At 34.7% G+C, this 19,735-nt stretch overlaps 3 protein-coding genes across 3 annotated transcripts in view; 1 reads left to right on the top strand and 2 right to left on the bottom strand.

Moving 5' to 3' along the window:
- Positions 1 to 11,837, top strand: part of LOC149895578 (solute carrier family 2, facilitated glucose transporter member 1-like) — a 37,201-nt gene extending 25,364 nt beyond the window's left edge. Inside the window, exons 8-12 of the mRNA XM_090118706.1 lie at positions 45 to 246; positions 1,091 to 1,227; positions 9,875 to 9,977; positions 10,234 to 10,334; positions 10,742 to 11,837. Coding sequence (XP_089974832.1) covers positions 45 to 246; positions 1,091 to 1,227; positions 9,875 to 9,977; positions 10,234 to 10,334; positions 10,742 to 10,879 — 681 coding nt within the window. The 3' untranslated portion in view covers positions 10,880 to 11,837. The remainder of the gene's footprint in view (positions 1 to 44; positions 247 to 1,090; positions 1,228 to 9,874; positions 9,978 to 10,233; positions 10,335 to 10,741) is intronic.
- Positions 5,236 to 6,461, bottom strand: LOC149895579 (uncharacterized). The gene has a single exon (XM_090118803.1). It carries the CDS (start codon positions 6,459 to 6,461, stop codon positions 5,463 to 5,465), a length of 999 nt encoding a protein of 332 aa, XP_089974929.1. The 3' UTR covers positions 5,236 to 5,462.
- A 1,643-nt stretch (positions 11,838 to 13,480) lies between the features above and the next one.
- On the bottom strand, positions 13,481 to 19,266 carry pn (exopolyphosphatase prune). The gene is made up of 7 exons (XM_090118879.1): positions 19,059 to 19,266; positions 17,512 to 17,789; positions 16,580 to 16,872; positions 16,079 to 16,199; positions 15,657 to 15,786; positions 14,504 to 14,653; positions 13,481 to 14,205 (listed from the first exon to the last, which is right to left on the bottom strand). Exons 1-7 carry the CDS (start codon positions 19,092 to 19,094, stop codon positions 14,050 to 14,052), a joined length of 1,164 nt encoding a protein of 387 aa, XP_089975005.1. The 5' UTR covers positions 19,095 to 19,266; the 3' UTR covers positions 13,481 to 14,049.
- Between the last annotated feature and the right edge of the window lie 469 nt (positions 19,267 to 19,735).

Genomic DNA, 19,735 nt, shown 5'->3' with positions numbered 1-19,735 from the left:
GGCTCGGCTCACAAGACTATTTTGATGACTTATTTTTTTTTCAGGAAGCAGAAAAAAATAAAATCAGCAAAAAGGTCACATTACGGGAACTTTTCGGCAATCGTCAGTTGCGTCAACCACTGCTTATAGCAATGGTGGTCATGGTTGCACAACAATTATCTGGAATAAATGCAGTTATATTTTACTCAACTGACATTTTTAAAGGCGCCAATTTGGATACTGCACAGAGTCAGTATGCTACGCTGGGTAAGTAATTTATTTATTTATTTATAACCCTTTATTGCACAAACAAAATAAGGACAAAAATAACATTAAAATACAAATGGAAGGCATAGTTTGTACAAGAGGCGGCCTTATTGCTAAGCAGCAATCTCTACCAGGCAACCGCAGGCAGGTATTATTAGATACTACATATTATAAAGAGGAAATGTTTGTAGTTATGTATGTATGTATGTATGGTTTTCACGCATAAACTACTGGACCGATTTTGATGAAATTTGGCACAGAGAATCTTTAGACCCTGAGAAAGAACACAGGCTACCTTTTATTGCGAAATATGTACGACGGGCGAAACCGGGGCGGACCGCTAGTTTTATTAGATTTTGAATAAAATACTTACGTATTGTAACCCTCTTGAGTTAATAAGTCATGGTTTGAAGATATAATTGTATAACTAACCGGTTGGCTTGGTTGGTACTTGGTAGTGACCAGCCTTCCAAGTCAGTTCGTGGGTTCGATTCCCACCCGGGGTAAATATTTGAGTGATGAACATAGATGTTTGCTTTGTGTCTGGGTGTTAATTATCTATATCAGCCATCTGGTTTCCTCACAAGCGAAAGTTTAGTATGGGATCAGATCGTGCCGTGTGTGGAAAATGTCCTGATATATTTATTGTAACGAAGTTCCATATCGCGCGTTGTGAAAGGGGGCGAGACGGAAAAAATTGTTACGAAAAGTTGTCACGACACTTTTTGCTAGAGTTGTGCGGCGTGCGCGTGGTTCTCTGTCTGTCTCTCTCTAACTTAACACTTCGTTCCATCCGGATGTCCCTTGACATCGCTCAAGTTATATTTATTTATAATGTTTACAGGTATGGGCGCAATGAACGTGGTAATGACTGTAATAAGTCTACTACTAGTGGAGGTGGCTGGCAGAAAGACGTTACTTTTAGTTGGTTTTAGCGGCATGATGGCGTGCACTATTGGGCTGTGTGTGGCTTACATTTATGTAAGTATATTATTTCTATAATATAAACTTGTATCGGTTTTAATTTTATATATAAGTTAATAATATCTAAAAATTGAAAGAAAGAAAGAAAGAAAAACATTTATTTGACAACACAGCGTGACACATCAAAAAGTAGACAATAAAGAAAAGAATACATACAAATAACACAAAAAAAAAAATTCAACACGAAAAAAATAAGAAATACTAAAACAAATTGTGCCCGCAGTACCGCCAAAAAGGACCTAGTTCAGCTTGTGCCAGGCATGAGCCTAGCGCTGGTTTTCAACTAGAACCTAGTTTCGACTCACGGATGTGAAGCGACGCAATAATAATAATTAATTAAAAATAATGTGATAAATATACATACATACATATATATCATCATACATATATATACATTACATACATATATATCATATCGTGAAAAAACGTACCCACATAAATATCCAAATAAAAAGTTCTATAAAATAAATAGACTTAAGATAGGATTGACCCATACCAATAGATAAAAAAAAACAAAAACGAAAAAATAAGCATTGGACATTAATCTAACCTTCGCTGTTCATCGATTAAGTAGTTCTTAAGATGTTTTTTGAATGTATTAATGTTTAACAATAACCTAATCGGTGGCGGCAAGTCATTCCATATTTTCGATGCTGCATAGCGGAAGCTGCCTCTAAAAGTGGAAGTACTATGTTGAGGAATGATAAGTGGCTGAGCACAGCTTCTGCATGCAACATCTCGACTGCTCGTTGTCCAGCTGAGCTTTTCGTACAGATATATAGGCATACGGGTCTTGGCAATACCGAACATGAGACAGGCCAGATGTAGTTGGCGTCTTGCTTGAAGCTTAAGAACACCCTGCTTATTTAGGAAAGGTGTGACATGTCTACGTGGTGGTATAGTGTAGCAGTACCGTGCACACGCATTCTGTACTCTTTGTATCAGCCGATCTGTTCTGGCCAGGAGACGTGGACCATAAACAGTATCAGCGTAATTAAGTTTTGAAAGAACTAGAGACTCCACCAGACGTACTCGAAGATCCTCAGACAAGTATGGACGCACTCTATATAAGGTTCTCAACCGGAAAAAACAATTACGAACCACATCGGTTACGTGCTTTTCGTACCTTAATGAGCTATCGACATACAAGCCCAGATTTCGTGCCTCGTCAACTTTTTGGATTGCCTTACCCATGAGCTTGACGTCAAAAGATGGTAGAGATTTAATATGCTTTTTTGAACCGAATAACATATACTTCGTCTTGTCAGGATTCAGCACTAATGCATTGGTCTCAGCCCATTCTGCAATACTTGCGAGGTCATCGTTCAAGTATTTAACGGCATTGTGTAAATCAGTGGGGAAGAATGAAATGTATACCTGAGTGTCATCGGCATAAATATGAAACTTACAATTTTTAATAGAATTTATTATATCAGCTGAGTAAAGAATAAATAAAATAGGGCCCAAAATAGAGCCTTGGGGCACACCTCTTTCAAGTAGGCTAAAACTTGACAATTGGATACTGCCATCATCCGACCGAATTTCAACCCTCTGTTGTCGATTAGATAGATAACTATGAAACCAGAGCACTGTACTCTGGCTAAAACCATAATAATGTAGTTTCGACAAAAGCAGGGGAATATTAATACAGTCGAAAGCTCGGGAAAAATCAAGCAATACAAGGAGAGTGCACATGCCCTTGTCCTGAGCGGCCAATATATTGTCAGTGACGTCCAACAAAGTTGTTGTAGTGCTATGGCACTTTCTGAACCCTGACTGAAACACGGGGAGCAAGTCATTTTTCTCAATAAAGTCTGTGAGTTGCCTACAAACAACTCTTTCTAGTAATTTAGACATACATGGTAAAATACTTATCGGCCTCAAGTCCTTGTAAGAAGTTAGGCTACTTGTTTTAGGTAATGGTCGAACTAATGCCATTTTCCATAAACTAGGAAATATTGACTTTTGTATTGAACTATTTATGATATGGGTTATAGGTTCCAAGGTATAAGGGAGTGTTAGTATCAACATATTCAAATTAATTTTATCGTGACCCTCAGCGTTCGATTTAAGTTTAAGCAAGAACCTAGATACAATGTCTTGAGAAACCGTTGCTAATTCGAAAACCGCCTCGCCATGTAGGTGCGATTCGAAATATGTTATGGTCGTCAAATTAACAATAGCCCTACCTGGGACTTGTAGAAAATGTTGGTTAATATTATTGGGACAGGACAAATGAGGTGGAAGTACATTTAATTGTTTCCTAGGCAAAACATGAGATTTTATATTGTTCCAAAGAATTTGTGGTTTATCTATTTTATTATTTATATTATGACGAAAAAAGGCAACTTTTTCACTATGCAAGGAGGACATAACAAGAGATTTCAATTCATGGTAATATTTTTTTTTAGAATCTGTTCTATTTTTACGATACTTAAGTAATGCATCATCACGTAACTTCATGATGATTTTTATTGTATCAGTTAACCAAGGATGTGGGGGCTCTCTGATTATACTTGTCTTAGTAGGCGCATGTAAATCGAACAATGTAATCATGCACTTTGAAAACGACTCGACCATTGCATTGACAGAATCTAGAGACATGAAACTACTCCAATCTATTTTACCCAGGTCCCTGTTCAAACTTTCCCGACATATATTTTTGAGAGGACGGAATGTAGTGACGTATGGTTTAATTTTATTACGCTTTATGTTGAATTCGCACACAATAACGGAATGACCAAGGGAACATCTATATGGCTCGACTGCAACTCTCTTTGCCTGTAAATCAGTGCAAACCAAATCGATTAATGTCTGACTATTGTCGGTAAAGTGGGTAGGTACAGTAACAAGCTGGGTGAGGCTAAGAGAGGAAAGAAATTCGTTTATTTTTAAAGTTTTAGATTCGTGGCATTCTATCATGTTAACATTGAAATCACCCAGTAATAGACAGTGATCAAATTTATCAAGGCTACTTATAGTATCAGTCATTGTGTCCAGAAATAGGTCCAAATTAAGCCACGGAGGGCGATAGGCTGTTCCGACCGCAATATGCCTACCATTTACTACTAACCGCAACCACATTTGTTCAACAGATTCACATGTGGAATTAATTGGTATCACTCTAACATTTAAGCCACGCTTGACATAGAAGCCTACACCCCCACCACGGCCCGAACGCACCGTCGCGGGCCGCGGGACATGCCGTAGTCGGTATCCGGGAACAACCGGAGCGCGACCGACATCTTCTGCCCGTAACCACGTTTCATTGATGGCAAAAATATCAAAATTATATCGCACAACCATCGCAATAAAGTCATCATGAAATGTGCCCAGTGAACCCACATTATGCAATCCAACTATAAGGTTATTCAACACCATTGTTAATATTATTCACTAACGGTAGTAATAATAATAACATCAAATTAAATAAAAAATATAATAAGTATAATAAAGAGTAAAATGTTGTACATAAAACGATAATATGGTAATAGTAAATATGTATTTTATATAAATATCCATTTAAATTGTTATATCTCGATATCATCAATTGCACTACAATAATAAAAACAGCTGTTAAAAAATAAAGGTTCAGTTTGTGGTGGAAAGTGTAATGTGTAAAATATATACAAATGTACTTATGCGATTCAATACGTTTAAACATTAAATTATCTGTTACTAATAATTCAAAATACAACAACAATTCAAATATTAGAAAAATAACATAATTATTCACAACAATTTTCAACATAACAATACAATAAAAGCACATTGAGTCAGAACTTAGAAAAGGATGATCGTTAAGATATTTCATATTATAATGTCTTAATAACAACGGCAAAAAATATTTTAATTCCTTATAATACGAGTGACACAAAAGTAGTAACAAGTAATAAATAAACAAACCAATATACAAAAAATAAATGAAATGTTCATAGTAATTATCACATGAACAATTATAATGGAGGCGTTTTATATAGGTGTATGTATGAAAATGTAAATTAATATTAGGCAAGGCACTGCGGGGCACACACATTATTGATACTGATTCCATTAAGATAATAATAATCTGAAGGTATATAAGCACTAACGAGTATAATTTGATAACATAACAAGAATACAATACGAAGATTGCGTAGCGGTTAAAAACAAGGATGAAACGTAAAATTCTATGAATTATTGTTAAATTTGTACTAAAAACTTTAATAATTGATTTAATGATAAACTCTATATTATGCTCCGCCAAATATACGTTGTATATCGTCTTCGCAACGGATAAAGCATACAGAATCGTCTGGTTTGTTTCTAGCGAATATGCGACCCCGCTTTGACCAGACATAACGCCAACCACGACTAGTGCCCGCTTCGCGCGCCATCCGAAACAACTGGCGATTAAATTTAGTGAGACGTTCGTTAATATAGAAGCGCCTGGGAGGACCCGTCATATCCAAGTCCGCAGTGGTGGCGCCGCGGCGCACGCGTGCACTCCTCAGCAGATCGTCGCGCAGCTGGCGGCGCGCGAGCCGCACGACTAGCCGCCGCGGACGGGGCGCCGCGGCCGCCGCGCCCTCTGCCGGCCGCGCTCCGACACGCTCAGCGCACACGATATCGTGCGGTTCTATTTGGATTCCAATTTTCGAAGCAATTAAGATAGTCGTGTGTATTGGGTTTTCTCCACTGGTCTCGGGCAAGTTAGAAATCTCTATGTCATTCGCCAATAGCTCCTGATCTCTGTCGTTAATGTCGCTTTTTAATTGTTTTATAATATTATTGAAACTCTGGGATGCGCTTTCGGAAGACGTCTGCGTATGCATATTTTCGAGGACGGTCATACGTTCCTCTAGGGCACCGATACGACAGCCGTACTCTAACATGCTGGACCTAAATTCCGTCAACTCATCATGCAGTGTCTTAAATTCAGAACGAACTTCGCGCAATATCTCATCTTTGATTTTTTTTAGTTCCAGACAAAAGTTCACAGAAGCATCCCGACCGGCTGTGCTATTGGGCGAGGGAGAGGTGTTCTGCACATGATCATGTCGCCTCACCGGGGTGTCAGATGAATTATCACGTGCAATATTTTTTTTACATTCGGGACACTGCCATAACGTCGGAGTTATTCCCGTAGTAGATAAACCCACACATGCACGGTGATAGACGCCTTTACATTTATCACATTTAGCGGCATCTGACGGCGATAAGAATTTACCGCATCCACCACACTTAGGCATAATTAATTATTTTTAAGGTGATGAATTAATTTTTCTAACATTTACGGCCCTTTTTAAACCTTCGTAATTTTTATATTATTAAAGTTGTCGTGATGAAAATTCTTGACAAGAAAGTTCAATAGTAACACAATACGTCTACCGTTTTAGAAACATGATTCCATGATATTTTCTCGATAGAAAAAAAATACAAAGTTCTCATTGTTATTTTTTTATAATCTCTGGCATCTTCAAAATAACAAACGTAAAGTTACGACTTTTTGGATATTAACTATAAAATATACAACCTATACGTCTACCGATTTAGAATTTTGAAATATGCGATGGTTTTGAAATAAACAAGAAATACTTGAAATTAGCGCGCGACCAGCCAATATAGCGAGAGCCGCCCTGTACCTTCCTACCCCGATCGCTGCACGAGTCATTCCCGCTACGGCCGTCACACGGGGAACATGTGTCGCTCGCGCAATCGTAAAAAAGGGTGACAACACGATAAGACAAAATGAGACAAATGGGGACAATAAAGAAAATAAGAAGAAGAAACATAAAGGTTGGAGGAAAAAGAATGCTTACAATTGGAACAAATTAATGAAGTAAGTTGGTTTTATTTTAAATTTGATGATAATTGTATTATAGACGATGTTTGATATGTACCCCTGTTTTAAGTACATAACGAATGTGTAAGATTTTTTCATTTATAGCATAGATAATATTTTCAGAAATCCGGAATCCAGAAGGAAAATAAACCCACTGATTGTTCACAATGTGAACCCACTCCTTCGTAAGTACCTTTATTCAGTCAAAAATGTATGTTATCAACGTTCTACTGGTTTTATCGCATGATTCCATTTTTAGCAAAAAGCAACAAAGTGCAAAGAAATAAAAAATCATGGTGAACTTAGTGGAAGTATGGTGGCCGTAATATGGAACAGGAGCTCATTGGAGTAGTGTTATATTTAAAAAAATACGAAAAAATTTCAAGAATTACATTTCTTAGTAGGTGGTAGATAAGTATGTTGTATAAAGAATTTGATGTTGATATTTATTTCATTTATACTTACTACACCTGTGCGGGAAATTGCTTAGTACTAAAACAGGTTTATATTCATATTTACATAGTAATGTGAGTTTTAATTTCGAAAAATTTTGTGTAAGTATATTAAATTGAGTTCCTGGGTGATCTGGAAACACAATTGGGCCCGGAAGATGGCGCTGCAGTTACTCCTCCTAATCACATGAACCGATTTGGATGAATATTTGTGTGCACATTTCATTGTTGTGGGATGATTGGTTGATTCGTTTTCACATTAGCTAATATTATGTATTTTTGTTGTAAACTTAATTTAATGTTTATAATACATTATTATTGGTATAAATAAGCCAGTGTTCGTCTCACATTGCTGTACCTGCCTACCTACCCTACCAGGGCCTAACTTTGTTCTGGCTATTTTATTTTGATTATTTGTAATGAATAATTACAATTATAATAGAGTGCAAAAAATAAATACAAGCGTCAATATATTTTGTGTTTTTTTAAACAATTTTTTTATTTAAAAAAATATCATTCCGACCGCGGCTTTGCCCGCGTGGAATTAGGTTATATCGTGAATCCTGTTTTATCCCACAGAAGTGTTCAGTTCGGATAAAAAGTATCCTATGTGTAAATCCAGGCAATTAGCTATATTTTATCAAAATTGGTAATGTAGTCTTGACGTGATTAAGTAACAACTAACAAAAAAATATACAAATTAACATCCAAAGTTTCGCATCAGTTTTACTGTATTAGTGATAATATCTTCCACTCTTGACTTTGACTGAGAAGAATTAGGGTTTATAACTTCTTTCAGAAATAGTACCTTTCATTTCTGGGCATGATGTAATATCTACGTCAGCATCAAATTCTATCTAAATCAATTCAGTAGTCCGCGTTATTGAGTACCATTTCATTTTTTCAGAGTAACAATATTTTTTGTTATTTTAAAGATTATTTATAACCTGTATTATTTTGTTATAAAGTAAACATTACGAAATAATAATAATTATTAATAATGTCTAAGTAGTTGTTGGAAAGAAGATTATTTGTTTATAAGCAAGAAAATAAAACCAATAAATCAACAATTGAATAAATGTATAACAATATTATAACTGTATGACGACTCCATACATGTTTGTCCCGAGTCGGCCAGCGGCAGCGCGGCGAGTTTGCAAGAATGACTTCGCGCACACCCGCGTTCGCGATAGCGAGCTATTAGACTCCGCCCGCCAAGCAGTGGATTTTTTTTTGTGTATCGTCTTAAGTAGTTCTGTACAGTATCGATAGATGTCGATATTTTAGAAGCCGGTCAGTACCAACAGATGGAGCTAGTGTTGATTATAATCAGCTGATCAGTGTTTATTTACTTTTTTCATACGAAGATATAATTAATACTATGTTTCAGTTGTATGTTTCAGAAAATCAAGATTACAGACCTTCCTGATTACTGATGCATAAATTTGGGCTATATTCTTACTTTATTCCTTCAAACACGTACCACATTTAGTTGAGGGGTAGTTTTAATTCAGCTGATCCGTTACACAGTTATAATTTAATGATTTTACGTATTTCCACTGAACACTCAACTTTGCCTACAGTATATATGAAGATTTATAAAAAGCACTTCAACATAACACTAAGACTAAAACTTTTAAACTGTTTACACTATTTTTATTGTTATTATAACAGTAGACGTATGCGCACAGTTTGACATCCGTGACGTCGATCTAAAAATTGCTAAAAATTAAAGATTTTAACGGATTTTAAACGCGATGTATTCATATCAGCTGCGCTCCGCGGTTTTACCCGCGTGGCTCCGTCTCTGTTGGACTTAGCGTGATGATAGCCTGTAGCCTGTAGCCTTCCTAATGGGCTATCCAATTACACTGAAAGAATTTTTCAAATCCGACCAGTAGTTCTTGATATTAGCGCGTTCAAACAAACAAACTCTTCAGCTTTATAATATTAGTATAGATATTATTATCCCATGTTTTCTAGTCGCGTAAAATCAAACTATCATTCTCAACGCGCAGAAGTTTCACTTCAAAAATTGATTCTTGTACACAATTTACAAACCAAAAGACATTTTTTGCTGCCAACAAAAATATATTGCATAATGCATTGCAAAGTTTAGATTTACAAGGTTTCACGCGAATACTACTGAACCGATTACAATGAAATTTAGCACACATATGACTTGGATTAACACAAAGGATAGGTTTTATCCCGGAAATCCCATGGAAACGGGTAGGTACTATGCGGGTTTTTCTTTGAAAGCGCGGGCGGAATATGTAAATGAGAATTAGAATGTGTAAATTAGTATCGTTCTTCTCTGTTTTATATTTTACTTTGAGTTTTAGTTATATTTTAATTTTATTTTCAGACGGATTACGCGTGGGTGTCATATCTTTGCATTGCATTAGTAATTCTCTTCGTCGTGATGTTCGCTGTTGGTCCTGGATCTATTCCCTGGTTCCTTGTTACTGGTGAGTTTATATTCTTAAATATTTAATTATACTAGTTGTGCCGCGTGGCTCCGCTCCTGTTGGTCTTAGCGTGATGATCTATAGCCTTCCTCGATATGATCGATTCCTTGGCTATCTAACACCGAAATAATTTTTCAAATTCAATTTTTATTCCAGGCGATTTTTTAAAACTGTTTTTTTCTGTCTTTTGCACCGCGAAACGGTTAGCATCGCGCTTTAATCAGAGCTTAGGGCTAAAATTTTTATTAAATTTCAGAATTATTCAACCAAGCGGCTAGGCCCGCGGCTTCGTCTGTAGCTGTGACTGTGAACTGGACAGCTAACTTTATTGTGGCACAGAGTTTCTTACCGCTATCCGTAAGTATTTGTTTTTCATTTGCTTACTAAAGTTTTGCCCGCGGTTTCGCCCGCGTTTTCAAAGAAAAACCCGCATAGTTTAATCCCACGGAAACGGGAACTATGCAGGTTTTTCTTTGAAAACGTAACGAATTGTGAAAATCAGTTTCTCAATTCAACTGTATTTTTTTTGTATATTCGTTACCTTACGACTGGGTGAACCGATTTTGATGATTCTTCTCTGATAAAGAATTATTGATATGTAGATACCTATACTACAAAAGTTACGACTTGTTCAATTTAGATTTTTTTAATAGAGATTTGATCCAAAAGAACCATTTTTATCGAACGGAAAATAGAAACGAAATCCCACGTCAATCAAAACATCATTATTAATAATAATAAATTAAAATTTTCTTCTTTTGCAGTTAATACTTGGCACCAACGTGTTCCTCATATTCGCAGCTCTACAATTCATATTTATATTATTTATTACCTTCAAAATACCAGAAACGAAGAATAAAACTGTCGAAGAAATCACGGCTATGTTCAGGCAACAACTGTGATTTTATAACCGTTATTTTTAGTTATTTAACTGTTATTTTTTATAACGGTACGTTATAACTGTTATTTTATAACGGTTTTCGATATATGTACTTACAGATGAAATATTTTTTATACTCTGTAGAGCTTTATACACTGAAAATTAATAAAAAGGTAATATTAAGAAAAGATCAAAAATAAATTATTTGTGAATCAAAAGCTGCCAAATTTATACAATTTTACATATTTTTTATAATGAGAAGTAGGTATACTCATAAATATCATAAACATATGCAAACATTTACTATAACACCAATTTCTCCATTTTATAATATTATTGTAATGTTCAAATTGAGTAGTGTTAACATTAAAAAAATAATTGAATTTAGAAAAAGCAACAAAATTCTGTTAAAAAGTCCGTTATTTCTAAGTTCAAAGTCAAAAAAATTACAGCATTTTGAGTTTGAGTTAAATACTCGAGTAAACTAAAGCATTTAATGTAAGGTATTTTAAGATGTGTTCAATAATGAAAGACTACCCTGTGCTATATATATATATATGTGTATAGATAATTAAAATATGAATAAAGTGTAGCTTTGTATTTATTCCGAAACCGATTATAAATCGTTAAAAAAACAGGTTAAAACATTGTTAAAAAGGTTAAAATACTCTTTAAGTAGATCTGAGTTTAATTTATGGTAGCGTATTATAATCTATGTGTACTTATGAATCTGTGAAAGCTGATTAAAATGTCTGTGTATGTAACCATCTGAGAGTCTTTATACAATTAATGTAATGAGTAAAATTTTGTAGATAAGTTATTAAGCTATTGCATAGCTTCTATCGCGGGCCTTGAGCGTGGGGACCGAATCTAGAAATTCCGTAACGAAAAAACCTCACGCTCCCCACTCCGACGGGCGGAGGTGTGGCTTGAAGGCATAGCATGCAATAGCTTTACCGCGGCAGTCCCCGAGTGCCACACGTCTTAAATTTAGACATGGGTAGGTAATGCGTGTAATAGTACAAAAGTAATATCACTTTGACACGTAATGCAACATCACGCATTACGCATCAGTTACAAACATCACTCGCATCACTCACTTTTTTTTATTTTGTTTTACATTTGCTTGCGTTCATTACAATTATTAACAAACAACATAAAGTACGTGGCCAAGTATGAAGGAAAATCAACTACATTTTTTAAATATTTACTTAAATTGTAATTTTACGATATGTAATCACTAATAAGTATTATATACACTAATAAGTATTGCAGTTATTATTGCTATTTTTCAATATTATGATCTATAATACTTCAGATATCACCATTAATATAATATAAACATTATAATATTATTAATGTCATCATTTCATTAAAAATCGACCGGGTAATGTGTGATGTTACGGAGTAATATCACTTCCGTGGAAGAGATGCGTGATGTTGCATTACTATTTGACGTACTGTTTTGCGCATGTCTAACGTCTTTGTTATTGATGCTCCAGTTGGTACGACGAGCGTGGCTAATTAGCCTGTAGCCACATTTCACATAACTTTTCTCTTTTTCACGAGAGTTGTATCACTTTGACGTGTATTTTGACCATTCAACTTTGAACATCATTGTTAAAATATTATTTTTTTATGAAATTGTCTCTATAGAGATGTTAATCTGTATTTTAAGTTTTTACTATTGTTTCATACGTATGTACATTAGTTAAAAAAATGAGCTTTTTCTTAAATATTAATTCTGAGTAGGTATGCTTGATTGTATTCGTTGGGCTATTTTGTGACGTGATTGTATTTTATTTATATTAGTGATAATGTTGAAAAACTAGAATAGAAATGTTACTTTTATTTACATAGGTATTCGTATTTTACTACTTTTTACGTACTTAACCTGAAAATTACATTGAATATGTATTTTATTACACACATTCCAAACGAAATATAGAATACTTTCTCCCATATTATACTAAAAACTACCAATTTTTACCATAGACTAAAAAATTAAATTGGCGCCAAATGTCATTGCGATTTTTTTTATATTAGTATAGTTTAAACATCACAGCATTTTTAATTTTAAGTTGTTATGGATGTAATAAATTTAAATTAAGTCTAAAAATGAGTTTTATTTTTTTCCTTTTACTTACTTAATAAAACACAATTTTCAAAAATCACGCTCAAAATAATTTTTCCGTAGCATATGAGGCAGAGTTTTCTAATGAGCGATACAATAGACTTTGAACATTACTGCCACGGAATAAGGTGGTAATTTCAATTGATGTTATATACATGGACGTATAAAAAAAGACGGACGCCGGTATTGGTCCATGGTTATATATATAATATAAATATGCCTCTAAAACACCATTTGACATTTTTAACCAACTTTTAATAGGCGATTGTGAGTGTAGTTGTTTATAGTATAGTACTAGCGGTCCGCCCCGGCTTCGCCCGTGGTACCTACATGTTTAAACTATCCTATCTCTCAAGTTGGATCGAACTGCACATGGTGTGCGAATTTTATTATAATCGGTTAATTGGTTTAGGAGTCCATTGAGGACAAACATTGTGACACGAGATTTATATAATATATTAAGATTAAGATAGTAAGAAATAAAACAAATTCAACAATAACAATTTATTCCATTTAAGTACCTATTTAAAACATAATATAAAAATCTTGCAAAATGGCAGTAGAGAATAAACTATAATATTTAAGATTTACAAACACTTGGTTGTTGATATAATATACTAGCTGCGCTTCTAAGAAACATAATACTATAACTAGCTGTGCCCCGCGGTTTTACCTGCATTTCTACGCTCCTTTTAGTCTTAGCGTGATGATACATAGCCTTCTTCGAAAAATGAACTACCTAACAGTGAAATATTTTTTCAAATCGGACCCGTGGTTCCTGAGATTAACGCGTTCAAGCAAACAAACAAACCCATCAACTTTATAATATTAATTAAAGTCACTCTAACTCTGTTTCTCTGTAACCTTTCAAGCCTAAACTAAATTAAATTCGATTAAATTTGGAATAGAAATAGGCTAAACACTGGTTAAGGAACCATATAGGCTACAGTTTTAAAGAAAGCTTCATTCAAATAAGATATAGTAATAAGTATGTATCTGTATATATTATAACATATTTACGCGAGTAAAGACGCAGGTAAAAACTAGTTTTTGATCTATTATTCTTTATAATTCTTCAAGAATTCATTAATTGGGGAAATATATTGCTTTCTTGAAGCTGATAAATTCAACTGTTTGAAATAAAGACAGCCGTTCATTTTTTCCGGCGACAACTGCAGGCACGGGCTTGACCATTCTTGGAGTAATTTTAGTAGCTGTAACAGAATATAATATATTACATTCATATAATTTAATAGATAAAAACATAGAAATTATCGACAGAATATTTTTATATGGTTAACTAATTTGAACGTTATAATAAGTAAAATAATAGGTAGGTTCAAATGTTAGTACTTTCTCAATTATACACAAAAGCACTTTTTAATTTAATAGGCTACCTTATCACTTAGCAGAGATCTCTTCCAGGCAACCGGGGCATAATTTAACATCTACAACATAAAAAAGCACATTCAAAACATAACTCTCTCTTCGCAAAGTCGGTTAAATACTTACAGCTTCTATTTTATTCTCTTCGCCAAATAAAGCGCCATCCCTTCTAAGCCCTTGTTTTAGATCCATACCGAGTAATACGGCTAAAGAACACCCTTTAAGCCCTAGGGCTTCGCTCACTGCCTCCAGCGCTTTGGGCTTCTTGAGGAATTCCTAGAAAATTAATTTTTAATAATATATGTTTATTTCAGACACATCCTACTAAATAAATGCGAAAGTTTGTGAGGATGGATGTATGTTTGCAACTCTTTCACGAAAATACTACTGAACCGATTACAATGAAATTTGATATACAGGATGTCCCACTATTGGTATACTAAGCGCGAAGGGACTTGTAGTTTTGCATACACTGATCACGTAAAAAATACTTAAACAACAAAATTACATCAAAAAATTTTTGCTAAATTATTCCTGATAATCCATGTTTTCTTCTCTAACTTGAGCTAATGTGAGCATTTTGTCTATGAAAACATAATCTTAAACGATAGGTCATGTGCTGGTGGCAAAAATGGGCGGGTTGCTTGTTGGGGGTATACACATAAAGTTTTTAGAATTCATCTATTAAAAAAAACTGCGTCTGGAATTTTATAAGTATTTTTTACGTACTCAGCGTGCAAATCTATAACCTCCTTTGAGCTTAGTATACCAACAGTGGGACACCCTGTATAGGTAGCTAAAGATCCAGAATAAGACAAAGGCTATTTTTATCCCGGAAATCCCGCAGGAACGGGAACTATGCTTGTTTTTCTTTGAAATCGCGAGTGAAGCGGTGGGCGGAAATTTAGTAATATGTATCCATATTTATATTACTAACTATTAATTAATACGTATTGCTCCGCTCCTGTTGGTCTTAGCGTGATGATATATAGCCTATAGCCTTCCTCGATAAATGGACTATCTAACAGTTAAATCATTTTTTAAATCGGATCCGTAGTTCCTGAGATGAGCGCGTTCATGCAAACAAACAAACTTCAGTTTTATAATATTAGTATAGATGATATATTTATCATTTCGTATATTTTTTAAAAATACCTCGTTAAAAACACAGATTAAAATCTAAAATGTCGTTGTAATACTGAAAAGTGAAAATTATAGGCTGTAGTGCTGAAACGTGGGCGAAACCGCGAGGCACAGCTAGTATCAAATAAAATCTCACCTCAACAAGAATGGGAAAGCTCGGTATAAAAACGTCGCCGACTATTTTCATATCTTTTCTCAGTAACTGCTCAGCATTTAGCGATGAAACATCGCACCTTGATGCTACAAGACAGTCTAACTTCAATTTTCTGAAAAATAAATTAATATAATGTTTCTTATGTAATAATGTTTCTTAATAAAATAGTTGTTCAGATAAAAAACACATTATACCTACTGCTTCATAATTTGGCCTATCTTTTAGTGAAAATCCGATTTAAATCGATCTAGGCGTACGTATACTACTATCTAACACCGAAAGAACTCAGATCAACTTTAAATCGGACCAGTAGATCCTGAGATTAGCGCGTTCAAACATACAAACAAACTCTTTATAATATTAAGTATATAGATAATTTATTTCTATATTAATAGCGCTCTCACCTTTCCAATTCGAAATCTTTCGGTATCAATATACCCTCCAAAAATTTAACAATTTCCTCGTCATGTGGGGTCGCCTTCTTTATATCCTTTGAAAAGTTCACTGTATCTAATATTATTACACCTATAAATAAAATATAATTAGTTCACACTTAAAAAAAATTTATTTTGCTAATTAGAAAACTTAACACTTTTGTTACAAGCATGTTAACAAAATAACCAAATTCATTTATTTATTTCAGCGCCATCTAGTGTCAAACTAAACAAAGCTTGTTCTTCCTTTATCTATGGTATGTATACTATGTACGGTAGTAATAGGAGGTAATTATATGAGTGACGGTGGATAAGTAGAAAAAATATCCAGATTTAACTATAAATAGTAGTTCCGATAGTGTGAGATTTTCTCGCCTGAAGAGAAATAGCATACCCGATCTTGCGATAAGATTCGCGGACAAATGATGAGCTTTGCAAACAGCTTGTATAAATATAAGATTTCCCACTCACCATGCAGCATATCGGTACACACGCTAAATTCTTCAAAAAACCCCTCCTTCCCCATGAGTCCGCACAAATCCCGTATCCTCTGTGCAACTAGCGTGCAACAAGACCCGACCGTCTCTATGGTCGAGCGAACGTCGTCTCTATACCGCCAATTACTATTGTCAATGGGCCGGTGGTCTATAATCTCTGTCACGTGTGGCGCCAAAAATTCAAACTTCCTCGATAGAACGTGATGGTCGACGAGGACTATTTTCGTTTTTTCGTCTGACACGAGCGACTTTATGTCAATGTCATCGCTGTAAAAAAATAAATAAAAAAAATGTAATCTCGAAATTATTCTAATACTAAAAAGTTATACGAATATTTCTAATTGAGTTTGATATTTAAGCGAAAGACGATGTCAAATACAGAAATAATTAACAACAATATTGCATTTTAAAACAGTAACGGCATTTTATAAGCCGCGCCCTGTCACATTTACGCATGAAACAGATTATATCTCAGCCCCCCTAGTCAAGTGGCTTTCTGTTAGCGTAGCGTTCAATAGAATAGACTACGAATGTATGAGATTGACGTAACCTGTAGATACTACGTCAATCTCATACATTCGTATCTATTCTATTGAACGCTACGCTAACAGAAAGCCACTTGACTAGGGGGGCTGGCCTCTGCCTGACTGACTCCGACTCGCCTACAGAGCAGTTACATAGGTAATACTTATAATGAAGTAGGTAATAATGTATTGCTATTTTGGAGTGTGTACAAAATTAGTATAAATCGTCTTATGTATGAGTAGCTTAAGACATTGAACTGCTGTTCTTATCCCAATTAAATAAATAGAAAATAGAAAAAATATTTATTGAAAAAGTTTTAAAATAATACAGTTCAATTGACGATCAACTTTTTCTTCACTATTCAATCTGTATTCAACTCACCGAAACAGCAACAGCTTCTCATTAACACCATGTTCTTTAAAACAAAACGCCACCTCCGTTTTCAGCGCATAGTCCTTCCGGTCAACATCGAACATGGCAACAAATATATCGTCCTTATATGAACTGTCATCACGTTTGGTCCTAGTGCACACTCTACATTTCATGTTCTGATGCTGCCAGTGTAAAAAACTCGCGTAAACTAACGCGCTGACGGCTGAATCTAGGTCGCAACTCTCATTTCCCAGCACTATCGTTAGGTTTACGTAATTTTTGGATTTCTGTAAATTAGAATGAATGAATGAACACTTTATTTGCACCAGTTACAAAATAACAAGCAATAGAAATACGTAAAAAAGGTGGCCTTATCGCTAATACAGCTATCTGTTCCAGGCAACTTTAGGTCAAGGATCATGAGAATTACTTCGTAAATTAGGAAAAGGATATAATGTTTGTAGTTCAGCTAATGTGATCCCTAGACTGTTATTTCATTGAACTTGATATTTTATTTTTAATATGAATAATTTTTTTTAAAGAGTAAAAAAAATTGATTCCGCATCTACGTCTTCCTCCATTCCATGGCGGCGTCTTTGACCACTCAGCCACCCGGCGATTTCACTGTTAGATAGCCCATTTATCGAGGAAGGCTATAGGCTATATATCATCATGTTAAGACAGATAGGAACTTAGCAATGCAGCATGACTAAATGTAGTGTCATGCATAAAATATGATCGTTTGAAATAAATGACATGCTAACTATAACATGGTGTGGTAGCTGATTGGTGAACCTATGTATTATATGTTATATACGTATACTATATATAATTATATTGGTTATAAAGCTGAAGAGTTTGTTTGTTTCTTTGAATGCGCTATTATCTCAGGAACTACTGGTCAGACTTGAAAAAATTCTTTCGGTGTTAGATAACCCATTTATCGAGGAAAGCTATAGGCTATATTATATCATCACGCTAAGACCAACACGAGCAGAGCAATGCGGGTAAAACCGCGGGGTACAGCAAGTATTTTATATCTTGCAACTATGACTTGCACGCATGATAATTTAGATGAGTGGAGTCATGAAAGAACTTGAAAGAAAGAAGAAGAAAAGAGTGTTCATGTACTACCACAAATCGAGGCTTGTAAAATACAAGATAAGATATCCTATGGCAACGGGGACTATGCGGGATTTATTATCCATACGTAATATAATATTATAAATGCAAAAGTAACTCTGTCTGTCTGTCTTTTACTCAATCACGCCTTAACTACTGAACCAATTTGCATGAAATTTGGAATAGAGATATTTTGATACCCGAAAAAGGACATAGGATAGGTTTTATCCCGGAAATTCCACAGGAACGGGAACTATGCGGGTTTTTCTTTCTTCTGCGCGGGCGATGTCGCGGGTGGAAAGCTAGTTTTGGTTGCCCAACTCGATGGCCCTTAAGGTACATTTTAGCCGCTAGTTTTAATATATGGGCATATTTAAAGGATTAAAAGAAAGACACAATTAGAATTTAACAAAAATATATTTAAAAAAACTTACCAGCAAATTTAACGTAGTGGTTAGGTAGTCCTCCATGTCGGCTAATGTAGGTTTGAATAATTCTCACTATCATTAATCGAATCTCACATAATTCTTTCTAATTTAATTAATATAGTGGAATCCAATTACAATTCATTTGCACCACTTTTATAAGTATAAACCGCAGGTGTAAACAAACTTTTACATTTTGACATTTGGCATAAAACATCTGGAGCCTGGAGGACTGTCACTTGTCAAAAATGGCACTGTCATGTAAATTGATGGCTGTATACATAAAATCCTTCGCCTAATGCGTAGAATGAAGTGCAAGCGCTATATCGCTTTATACTATTATTAAAGGGGATTTACCTATTATAAAATGAATACTGTGTAGGGTACTGTGTGGTACATACATAAAAACATAGTTTGTTAAATATGGTTGAGATGTGCGGTATTAGATAGGTACTAGATATGTGCGGCTCTTCGCTCGTGAACGATTTCTTCCACGAAAATTTAATTTTATATAAAATTGCACTAAATCAAAACAATTATTTAAATTTAAATTTTATTTCTAGTTATTCTCCTTTAAAATCAAGAAAAGAAAATAATTATTTATTTATGTATCGCGCTTTAACCATGCATGTAATAAAACTTTTACGACTGCTGTGATATCAAAGTAGTATTGATTCAGTCATATG

This window comes from Colias eurytheme, chromosome 31 (assembly GCF_061535395.1).
Source record: "Colias eurytheme isolate Ceu_HAF_F1 chromosome 31, ilColEury1 Martin Lab GWU primary, whole genome shotgun sequence".
Taxonomy (NCBI): domain Eukaryota; kingdom Metazoa; phylum Arthropoda; class Insecta; order Lepidoptera; family Pieridae; genus Colias; species Colias eurytheme.
This window is presented reverse-complemented; position numbering and strand designations above follow the sequence as displayed.